Source organism: Salvelinus namaycush, chromosome 1, assembly GCF_016432855.1.
Source record: "Salvelinus namaycush isolate Seneca chromosome 1, SaNama_1.0, whole genome shotgun sequence".
NCBI lineage: Eukaryota > Metazoa > Chordata > Actinopteri > Salmoniformes > Salmonidae > Salvelinus > Salvelinus namaycush.
In genome coordinates, this window is record NC_052307.1 from 48,587,714 (window position 1) to 48,600,397 (window position 12,684).

General features: G+C 42.9%; 1 protein-coding gene across 1 annotated transcript in view; it reads left to right on the forward strand.

Moving 5' to 3' along the window:
• The first annotated feature begins 3,023 nt into the window (after positions 1-3,023).
• The window catches only part of homer1b (homer scaffold protein 1b), a 68,899-nt gene continuing 59,238 nt past the window's right edge, over positions 3,024-12,684 (forward strand). The window contains exons 1-4 of the mRNA XM_039003605.1: positions 3,024-3,332; positions 4,238-4,369; positions 10,025-10,120; positions 11,411-11,495. Coding sequence (XP_038859533.1) covers positions 3,024-3,332; positions 4,238-4,369; positions 10,025-10,120; positions 11,411-11,495 — 622 coding nt within the window. The remainder of the gene's footprint in view (positions 3,333-4,237; positions 4,370-10,024; positions 10,121-11,410; positions 11,496-12,684) is intronic.

Here is a 12,684-nt window from a genome sequence, read left to right on the forward strand (position 1 = left end):
GACGGGCGGGCAGGTGCGGGCAGTGATCGGTTGAAGAGCAGGCATTTAGTTTTATTTGCATTTAAGAGCAGTTGGAGGCCACGGAAGGAGAGTTGTATGGCATTAAAGCTCGTCTGGAGGTTAGTTAACACAGTGTCCAAAGTAGGGCCAGAAGTATACAGAATGGTGTCGTCTGCGTAGAGGTGGATCACAGAATCACCAGCAGCAAGAGGGACATCATTGATGAAAACAGAGAAAAGAGTCAGCCCGAGAATTGAACCCTGTGACACCCCCATAGACTTCCAGAGGTCCGGATAACAGGCCCTCCGATTTGACACACTGAGCTCTATCAGAGAAGTAGTTGGTGAACCAGGCGAGGCAGTCATTTGAGAAACCAAGGCTGTTGAGTCTGCCGATAAGAATGTGGTGATTGACAGAGTCGAAAGCCTTGACAGGTTGATGAATACAGCTGCACAGTATTTATTGTCTCTTATTGTCTCTTAGTATTGTATCTTATCGATGGCGGTTATGATATCGTTTAGGACCTTCAGCGTGGCTGAGGTGCACCCATGACCAGCTCGGAAACCAGATTGCATAGCGGAGAATGGTTTGACTTACCTATAATAAGGCACATACAGTATATTTAGCAATAACAAATATAAACATTTCTTATCTGCTATAACAACAGTTACTAAAATGAGATTCAAATGGCTACAACTTATCTAGCTAGCTAGACAGGCAAAATGTGGCTAACAGTAGTTTCTTAGCTGGCATAACAATTTGTGCATAAAATGCTGCTCAATGATGAAAAGTTGACTAAAACATTGACAACTAAGTCAGCAAACATAACTCAGTTATTGCATTCATGCACAGTGAAGGATAAAAGAGTTAGAATGATAATGTTAGAAAACCAGAGATTCTATGCGCAGCCACAGGCGGCGAACTGAACTCGTTATTTAACACTGCAAGTGTAATGGATGGGAAATGGCTAGCTAGTTAGCGGTGGTGCACGCTAATAGCGTTTCAATCGGTTACGTCACTCGCTTTGAGACCTTGAAGTAGTGGTTCCCCTTGCTCTGCAAGGGCCGCGGCTTTTGTGGAGCGATGGGTAACGATGCTTCGTGGGTGACTGTTGTTGATGTGTGCAGAGGGTCCCTGGTTCGCGCCCGGGTCGGGGCGAGGGGACGGACTAAAGTTATACTGTTACAAAAGCCTGTGCTAGCTGTGACGTCATCAGTCACTCAGGTTTTCTTATTAAAGATGAATAAAACAGAAATTAATATATAACTGTTGTTTTCCGATCAATTAAAATGTTGTAATTAATGTTGTTGTATTGTACTGGAACTTATGACAACAGATTGTAATCTATTGGGTTCAATTAAGAAAAATAGGATTCTGATTAGGGTGACAAAATCCTACAAGACTTATCAAAAACCTATAGGATCCAATCAGATTACTTTTTATTTCCAATAGGAAAAAAGTCATCCAAAAGGATTTTGATATAGGATTCCAGTAGAAAAGTCATAAATCCTATAGATTATAACAACAACTGGAATAGGCACATTCAAACAGAAGTGGAGATTGAAAATGTCCAAAATGTCAATTTTCTAAAATATTGCATGCTAGTGATGCTAGCACAGTAAATTAGCTTACTCGCTTCTGAAGAGGGATAGGTGTCACGATCGTCAAAGGGACTGAGAGAGGACCAAGGCGCAGCGCGTGGAAAGTACATATTTTTATTTAAAGAAGGAAAAAACAAAACAAACCAACAAAACAGACGACCGTGAAGCTATACAAACATAAGTGCTGACACAAAACACTTCGACATAGACAATTCCCCACAAACAGCTAAAGCCTATGGTTGCCTTAAATATGGCTCCCAATCAGAGACAACAATAACCAGCTGTCTCTAATTGAGACCCAATTCAGGCAACCATAGACTTTCCTAGATACCTACACTCAACCATAGACACAGCTAGACTTCTATACTAAACATAAACCCAACTACTCTAATAAACCCCCTAAACCTTACAACCACCCTAGACACTACAAAAAACACATACATTCCCCATGTCACACCCTGACCTAACTAAAATAATTAAGAAAACAAAGAATACTAAGGCCAGGGCGTGACAATAGGAATGGTGGATGTTTTTGAAAAATCTACTCACAGCCAATAAAATGCTTTCACTGGCAGCCGCTGGCAATCTGCACTCCATTCATATGTATTAGAAAAGTTTCCAATATGAACTTCCTCAGGCTTTCGAACTTCACATTTACAACCACTGCTTTCCCTCTCTCCCTTCTCTCCTTCTCCCCCCCTCTTTGTTGATTCTGTACAGCAGTGGTCATCACAGTGGTTAACAATTTCTTTTAAATTCAAGTGTATTGCTGGCCATTCGGATAGCTCAAATCACTGTGCCTGCAGCTTCTACGACCCCACAGCCACGTTTGATACTATGTGAGATTTCATAACTTTTCTCTATATTTAGCCGGTTCTCTATATTTAGCCTGTAGCCCCTCTCTCACCATACCACTGGCATTCACAAATCAGAGCAGGGAGAGACAGCACTGCCATTCAGAAGAGAGACTGCCTGGATGTGCACTTGTATAGCCTACATGTATAGGAAGTGCCATTTAGCAGACACTTATCCAGAGAGAGTTAGAGGAGCAATTAGGTTTAAGTGCCTTGCTCAGGAGCACATTGACAGATTTTTTTACCTCGTCGGCTCGGGGATTCAAAACAGCGAACTTTCGGTTACTGGCCCAACGCTCTTAACCACTACGCTACCTGCGGCATGTATTAGTATGTGCAGCATGATTGGTGTGTATGTGGCCTGTATGTGGGTGTAGTAGGTCTGTGTATGTTTATAGGAGGTGTGTGTGTATAAGAAGATAGTGTGTGTGGAGAAGGTGGTGTGTAGGCAGTAAGTAAGTGCGTGTGTGTGTGAGCGCACATGTGTGCAGGTAGTTAGTCTTCACTCCGTCCTGTCAGTCAGTCAGTTGGTGAACTTTAACCACACGCTGCCCTCCCTGTGGTTGTCATGGAAGGCGGTGGCGAGTTGGTGATTCGGTTACCGGGACGATCCCATTCCCCGGACAACAACGGCAACAGTAACTTTGGGTTAGGCGAGTTTGGCCAGACAATGGTGTTAAGGCACAAAGAGGTTCACCACTTCTTCTTGACCCCCTTCAGGGAGCAGCCGATCTACAGCACGCGGGCCCATGCGTTCCAGATTGACCCCAACACCAAGAAGAACTGGGTGCCCACCAGTAAACACGCTGTCGCCGTGTCCTACTTCTATGACAGCACCCGCAACGTTTACCGCATCATCAGCCTCGACGGCACCAAGGTAAAGGCTACTTATAGTGCTTATAACACGTATAACTCTCCTGAGATACTGAAACTCCTGTTATGCCTCTATGCTATGTCCACTTGCAGGTATTTGTTTCTAACACTGTGCAGGTCTTTATGGACATTGTTAGAAGTTCCTTTTGGTTGGTTGAGTACAACATAGGAGCTGCACTGTGATATTGCAAAAGCAGTAGGTTTTTCACCTGCTACGCTGGAAGCATAACTTTTGTCCAGCATGGGCAGTGTGAGCTACTTCAAGTGTTCTCAATTGTGAGCTGCATGTCGAAATCTAGAAAATTGAACCAGAGTGTACGTTTACGCTGAGCAGCACGAGCATCTTGCAGAGCCGCACTGCTTACGCCCAGGTTTCATTGAATTGGAGCGTCTCGCACTGCAAAAGTTACGTGTCTAGTGTAGCAGGCCAGTAAGTTACATGTGAGACAAGCATAGTAGAAGGGTCATTACTTTTTGTAGGCTGTAGCTCGAAAAATTATTTGGTTCATTGGAAAGCTCTAAAAACATTCTAAAGACATTAAACACAAGGTGACTGCACCATCATCCAATGCCAAGGGAAAGATAACTAGCACCATTTTAACACATCCAGTTTAGTGGGTTTGTCTAGTGTTAATGGACAATCTAATGTACAAACATGTCAGTGGGTGGACAGCATAGCTAATACGGGCATGATTCAGCCGAGTGCCAGAATCTAGAATGTGTTTTATTCAGCTCATGTGTCAGACAGAGCCAGGAGTGCCCTAATAGGTGTGTGTGAATGTCTTACTGTGTGATAGGGACAGGGTCCATTTTAGGTCTGGACTTGAGTCCACTCTCCTCTCTGGGTATTTTAGTCTTGTGGGTTTGATTTGTTGTAATTTGATCTAATGTGTGTGTTTGCTCCTGTAGGCGATAATCAACAGCACCATCAGCCCCAACATGACCTTCACCAAGACGTCTCAGAAGTTTGGACAGTGGGCCGACAGCAGAGCTAACACTGTTTATGGCTTGGGCTTCTCTACTGAACACCACCTGACCAAGGTACACACACACGCATCCCTTAAAAGTGGTTCCCTCTGCGCTTTCTCTCTCTCTCTTCTTTACTGTTCTTTCTTTCTTCTCGCCGGGTAGCTCTTCCACTTTTAGCCCTAATGAGGCACTATGTGTGTGTGTCAGTGTGTGTGTATGTGGGCGGGTGGTTCTTTCCTCTGCAGTATGATTAAGTTATGTCGTGAGCCGGGGGAGGCACACAGCAGCCCTACTCTCAGACAAGAAGCATATGCATACATGCAGCCACACCCACACACACACGCACCCATCCACACACGCACACACACACACACACACACACACACACACGCACCAGTTGTAAATGAGAACTTGTTCTCAAATGGCCTACCTGGTTAAATAAAGGTGAAATAAAAAAACACACGCACCCACACACAGACACGCCCACACACACACGCACGCACACACATACGCACGCACGCACCCACACATACACACGCACCCACACACACGCACTCACACACACACTCGCACCCACGCACTCACACATATACACACCCACACACACAGAGAGAATAAGCAGAATAATTATGTTCTTAATCTTATAATCATTAATGTCTTAATTTCATGATTAGGGATATTAACATTGGGTATAGATTCTCAATCAATATTCCACTAGTAATCCAGTAATAATGAACCCTCTGAGCACACACTCGTTGAATCAACGTTTTTTCCATGTAATTTCTATGAAATTAAATTGAGCCATTGAATAGACGTCTGTTCACCCCAGGTGGCAAGGGTAGGTAACAACACATCTATCACGCTGATCTTCAACACAGGGGCCCCTCAGGGGTGCGTGCTCAGTTCCCTTCTGTACTACCTGTTCACTCATGACTGCATGGCCAGGCACGACTCCAGCACAATCATTACGTTTACAGATTACACAACAGTGTTAGGCCTGATCACCGACAACGACGAGACAGCCTATAGGGAGGCGGTCAGAGACCTGGCTGTGTGGTGCCAGGACAACAACCTCTCCCTCAACGTGATCAACAGAAAGGAGATGATTGTGGACTACAGGAAACGGAGGACCGAGCACGCCCCCATTCTCATCGACTGGGCTGTAGTGGAGCAGGTTGAGAGCTTCAAGTTCCTTGGTGTCCACATCACCAGCAAATTAACATGGTCCAAGCACACCAAGACAGTCGTGAAGAGGGCACGACAAAACCTATTCCCCCTCAGGAGACAGTATTTGGCATGGGTCCTCAGATCCTCAAATGGTTATACAGCTGCACCATCAAGAGCATCCTGACGGGTTGCATCACTGCCTGGTATGGCAACTGCTCGGCCTCCGACCGCAAGGAACTACAGAGGGTAGTACGTACGGCCCAGTACATCACTGGGGCCAAGCTTCCTGCCATCCAGAACCTCTATACCAGGCGGTGTCAGAGGAAGGCCCAAAAAATTGTCAAAGACTCCAGCCACCTAGTCATAGACTGTTCTCTCTGCTACCGGACGGCAAGCGGTACCGGAGCAGCAAGTCTAGGTCCAAGAGGCTTCTAAACAGCTTCTACCCCCAAGCCATAAGACTCCTGAACATCTAATCAAATGGCTACCCAGACTATTAGCATCCCCCCCCCCCCCCGTTTACACTGCCACTACGCTCTGTTATAAACCATGCATAATCACTTTAATAACTCTACCTACAGTACATGTACATATTACCTCAATTACCTTGACTAACCGGTGCCCCCGCACGTTGACTCTCTACTGGTACCGCCTGTATATAGCCTCACTATTGTTATTTTACTGCTGCGCTTTAATTATTTGTTACTTTTATTTCTTTTTTTTGTGGTATTTTTCTTAACTGCATTGTTGGTTAAGGGCTTGTAAGTAAGCATTTCACTGTAAGGCCTACACCTGTTGTATTCGGCGCATGTGACAAATACAATTGATTTGATTTGTTCCCAGTGGGAAGACATAGGTGTCCCTCAAGACTACACTAAAACTAGTGAATCCAGTTGGTTGGAGTAGCATGGTGCCACCAGATTTGTGGCTTTGACTCCCAGATGCATGGGAGTCAAATGCATACTGTATGCATACTGTATTACTGAATATAAACTTACTCAATTGTCGTGACATGACTATCATTAATGTGATGACTGCTATTCATCAAATAATTGCCTCCTACGTTTAATTAATACTTGATTAAATTAATAATGTAACAGTTAACTTAGGAATCTGGGGCACCATGGGAAAAGTTTATTTAATGAGTTACCGTTTCTAAAATTAACTCAAGAATACAGTTGAAGTCGGAAGGTTAAATACACCTCAGCCAAATACATTTAAACTCAGTTTTTCACAATTCCTGACATTTAATCCTAGTTATAAATCCCTGTTTTAGGTCAGTTAGGGTCACCACTTTTTTTAAAGAATGTGAAATGTCAGAATAATAGTAGAGAGAATGATTTATTTCAGCTTTTATTTATTTCATCACATTCCCAGTTGGTCAGAAGTTTACATACACTCAATTAGTATTTGATAGCATTGCCTTTAAATGGTTTAACTTGGGTCAAACATTTCTGGTAGCCTTCCACAAGCTTCCCACAATAAGTTGGGTGAATTTTGTCCCATTCATCTTCACAGAGCTGGTGTAACTGAGTCAGGTTTGTAGGCCTCCTTGCTCACACACACTTTTTCAGTTCTGCCCACAACTTTTCTATAGGATTGAGGTCAGGGCTTTGTGATGGCCACTCCAATACCTTAACTTTGTTGTCCTTAAGCCATTTTGAAACAACTTTGGAAGTATGCTTGGGGTCATTGTCTATTTGGAAGACCCATTTGCGACCAAGCTTTAACTTCCTGACAGATGTCTTGAGATGTTGCTTCAATATATCCACATCATTTTCTTTCCTCATGATGCCATCTATTTTGTGAAGTGCACCAGTCCATCCTGCAGCAAAGGACCCCGAAAACATGATGCTGCCACCCCTGTGCTTCACGGGGGTGTTCTTCGGCTTGCAAGCACCTTTTCCTCCAATCATAATGATGGACATTATGGCTAAACAATTCTATTTTTGTTTCATCAGACCAGAGGACATTTCTCCAAAAAGTACGATCTTTGTCCCCATGTGCAGTTGCAAACCGTAGTCTGGCTTTTTTTATGGCGGTTTTGGATTAGTGGTTCCTTCCTTGCTGAGCGGCCGTTCAGGTTATGTTGATATAGAACTCGTTTTACTGTGGATATAGATACTTTTGTACCTGTTTCCTCCAGCATCTTCAAAAGGTCCTTTGCTGTTGTTCTGGGATTGATTTGCACTTTTCACACCAAAGTACGTTCATCTCTAGGAGACAGAACGCGTCTCCTTCCTGAGCGGTATGGCGGCTGCGTGTTCCCGTGGTGTGTATACTGGTGCGTACTATTGTTTGTACAGATGAACTTGGTACCTTCAGTTGTTTGGAAATTGCTCCCAAGGATGAACCAGACCTGTGGAGGTCTACAATATTTTTTCTGAGGTCTTGGCTGATTTCTTTTGATTTTCCCATGATGTCAAGCAAAGAGGCACTGAGTTTGAAGGAAGGCCTTGAAATACATCCACAGGTACACCTCCAATTGACTGAAATTATGTCAATTAGCCTATCAGAAGCTTCTAAAGCCATGACATAATTTTCTGGAATTTTCCAAGCTGTTTAAAATAAACTTCTGACCCACTGGAATTGTGATACAGTGAATTATAAGTGAAATAATCTGTCTGTAAACAATTGTTGGAAAATTGACTTGTGTTATGCAAAAGTGGATGTCCTAACCGACTTGCCAAAACTATAGTTTGTAACAAGAAACTTGTGGAGTGGTTGAAAAACGAGTTTTAATGACTCCAACCTAAGTGTATGTAAACTTCCGACTTCAACTGTATATACATATCATACCAGTCATCAATTAATAATTTCCTCATATCAGTCGTAGACTCCGTAAATCTGCACAAACCCGGGTCTCACTGATCATTCCGTACCACACAAATGGATTTTATTATTTATTTACTAAGAAGGTAAATGATAACATAAGATACACATACACACACACACGGTATAGGTTATTGATTAGAAACTTAATGCGATGACAACAGGTCCCTAGCGGAGCAACACAATATAACGTGTTACACAAGATGGCGATTTAAAGAGAGAGAGCGAGAGTGAGGGAGAAAGAGAAACAACACTTGGATACATTTGTAAACTGCACTTACTTTAGCCCTGATACCTTGCCCCCAACTGCCGATCTTATGGGTAAGAAGTGTAATGCATGTATTTACATGTTGAAGGTCTTCATTGGGTATCTCTGTGGGGTTTCTCTGTTGGGCCCAGGCCTTCGTGGGCCGAGTTCCACTTAGTGAGAGAGGTTCGACCTTGTTCTTTGGATGGCCATCTCCTTCGTTCTCTGGTGTAAATCTCTGATTAGATACAGTATTTAAAACAGCTACTCAACCGTGGCATTGATTGTTAAGAGGTTCCTTTTGTCTTCTTCAACCTCGTGTTGCGTTTCGGTGTCACGACTAATCGTAGACCTTCTAGTCTGATATGTTAATTCTTAACTCAAGTGCTTTATAACCTCGAGTAGAAAGTGGGCATTTCCGTCTTGCTGACACGCTCCCTGTGTTCCCTGGGGCGTAGCTAGTTACGATGCAATGTATCAGAATTTACTATGATCTTGTTAGATAACTAAAATCACAGTCTTATCGTCACAAAAACATTCTCTGTAATTTGGATATTTTCTGCACAATGTAAAGTATGTCAACATGAGATACACATTATGAAAACCCTTCAAGTTACATTGTTTTCGTTATAACATCTTCATTTAACTTTTAATGACATCACAAAATAGACATTCATCTTCCACATTCCATCTCTTATCATTACCAAAATTCGGAGGATGAAATAATTGTCCATGTGTCCATTGTTGAATGTTGTAGTTTTGAGCGGTAAACTCTTCATAAGACAGACAGACATTCCAATCACCCATACTAGAGACCAGAAAGGAGTCTGCTGACTTACAATTTACGATTGATGTAAGGTGTCATAAAACCCCCACATCAATCCCTCTTCCCCCTGCGGGAGAGAGAGAGCTCTGTAGAGCTGATCCACTGTAACCTGATCCTTTGGATCCTCACAATATAGTCATGACACAATGTATGACAAAGCTGTAAGTCACTTTGAATCAAAGTGTGACAGAGAACAGCTGGTGACATAATATAAATTAAGCCCCTCCCACAAGGGAGAGAGAGGGAGAGTGAAACGAGAAAGAGGAGTTTACCCAGTTTGTCTGTGTTTATTTATGTTTCTAATGTTCCTATGATGTTACTATGTCTCTATGCACATGCCTGTGTCCGCACACTCGCATGGGTTTTACTGTAAGGGTTACTGTGCCATTCTCTGGTTGACGTACGTCGCTCACGTTTCTACTGAGGCATTATGGGTAGGGGCATCCATTCCATAGCCCAAATGTTGGACGTCAAATCAGATGCCTCCCATTTGGTCGCTAATGACAACCTCCTCTACCCTCTTAATACTAACATACTAGTGTGGTTTTTTGTGTGTGCACAGGTGTACTCTAAAGTGACAAATATTTTGTATTAGAACTAGAAATTGACGTTCTATCTCTCTGAGTATGTGACCAGTCTCTGTCTCGCTCTCCAGTTTGCAGATAAGTTTGCAGAGTATAAGGAGGCAGCTCGTCAGGCCAAGGGAAAAACTCAAGATGGAAAGATGGAACTAGCCACCTCTCCCTCTCAGGTATTCACCACTAAAACACAGCCACTGCTCCCTCTTAGGTACTCACACTAAAAACTCAGCCACTGCTCTCTCTTACATTAGGCACTCACACCAAAAACACAGCCACTGTTCCCTCTTAGGCACTCACACTAAAAACACAGCCACTGCTCCCTCTTAGGTACTCACACTAAAAACACAGCCACTGCTCCCTCTTAGGTACTCACACTAAAAAATCCACAACACTCTCCTGTGGTACTTCATAAGTTAACAGCTGGGAAAAAAGAGAACCATGCAACAAACATATGAACTTGGAAATCCCTGCATTTATTAGATTATTGCGTCTTCGCTGCATATTTATTTGTCCTCCTTTGAACAGAAATGAAAGAAATTAGGTTGTTTTTAAGATTCAAACCCCAGAGTCCCACCACTTCAAAAACCAGCTAAACACCCTCTCTAGTCCAGGGAAACCCTGCTAGTTTACTACACATTGCATCAGTTTACATCACATCATTACATACACAGAAAACAGGATGCTGATGAACGGTTCCTTCATCCCGTTCCTCCATCCAAAAATGATTTGGTGCTGCACTAAATATGTCGGCACAATGGAAATTGACATTGTTGCACATGTAGAAGTCTGAGAACAGCATTGAGAGTATGATGAGCATAAATTAACCCAACCTTCTTCAATAAGGCCACTTATAAATGTAAATTATGAAATTATACTTTCAATGGGAATGTCCTGAAAGTAATTTCCTACAGTGAATAAGTCTCAGTTATCCCTGTCCATCAGGCCTAAGTGGTGCATGGTTTGAGTGTGTACAATGGCCAGTTTATAACCCCTTAATTGTTTTGTAATTAAAGTGTGTAAATGTTTAGTTTGGTCACATAGGCTTAATTGTTTGCAGATAAACTTTTATATTTATTTCCCAATTTCTCTGAGCTACAATAAGCTTTGGCAGGCAGAACAGCTCAGTAATGTCATCTTGGTAATACAGAGCTAGGAGCTTATCACCAGATTCTCCTATCCGTCTCTCTCTATTTGTTTTCTCTTTTTTTCTTTTTTTCTTTCCAATTCTCTCGATCTTTCTCTCACGCCGAACAGAGGAAGAAGATGATTGCTGAATCTCCTCATGAAAAAATGACTTGGTTCATTTGAACTAATTTCATTCTCATACAATGCTTGCTCTTTGCTAGATAAATCCAGAATCACTGTTCAGCACTTTCAGACTAATGGGTTTATAAGAAGCACTGTAAACAATTCTATAATTATATGTTGATTGATGGATTGATTGCTTGTCCTGTATGTAGGAGTCGCCAGCAGGTGAACTCTCTTCACCTTTGACTCCTGTGACTCCTCCCGCCATGGACAACATCAACGGGACAGATGACCCCTGTGACATCACACCCGAGCCCCGTCCTGAACCGTCTCAGAACGCACTGGCCTTCACACACAGGTAACACACACAGGTAACACACACAGGTAACACACACAGGGGTGTTAATAGGGGGTTGTGTTGTGCGTGTGTGTTTGTGTGTGTGGGTGTAAACACTGAGTTTGCGAAACACTTGCAATGTCAAAATCAAATCAAATGTTATTTGTCACATGCCGAAATACAAGACCTTAGAGTGAAATGCTTACTTAAATGCCCTTAACCAACAATGCAGTTTTAAGAAAAATTAGAGTTAAGAAAATAAATAATATATTTAAAAAAAGAAAATAAGACAAATCGAAAAATAACAAATAATTAAGAAGCAACAATAAAATAACAGTAGTGAGGCTATATTCAGGGGGTAATGGTTAGTCGAGGTAATTGAGGTAATATGTACATGTAGGTAGAGGTAACGTGACTATGCATGGATAATGAACAGAGAGTATCAGCAGCGTAAAAATGGGGGTGTGGGGGAACAATGCAAAAAGTCCAGGTAGCCATTTGATTAGCTGTTATGGCTTGGGGGTAGAAGCTGTTTAGAAGCCTCTTGGACCTAGACTTGGTGCTCTGATACCGCTTGCCGTGCGGTAGCAGAGAGAACAGTCTATGACTAGGGTGTCTGGAGTCTTTAGCAATTTTTTGGGCCTTCCTCTGACACCGCCTGGTATAGAGGTCCTGGGTGGCAGAAAGCTTGGCCCCAGTGATGTACTGGGCCGTACGCACTACCCTCTGTAGTGCCTTGCTTTCAGAGGCTGAGCAGTTGCCATACCAGGCAGTGATGCAACCCTTCAGGATGCTCTCAATGGTGCAGCTGTAGAACTTTTTGAGGATCTGAGAACCCATGCCAAATCTTTTCAGTCTCCTGAGGGGAAATAGGCGTTGTCGTGCCCTCTTCACGACTGTCTTGGTGTGTTTGGACCATGATAGTTTGTTGGTGATGTGGACACCAAGGAACTTGAAGCTCTCAAGCTGCTCCACTACAGCCCCGTCGATGAGAATGGGGGCATGCTCACCTGGTCATGGACTGACCAGCTGAATTCAGGTGAACACTATGATCCCTTATTGATGTCACCTGTGAAATCCTCTTCAATCAGTGTAGATTTAGGTGGAAGAGACTGGTTAAATCAGGATATTTAAGCCTTGAGAGAATTG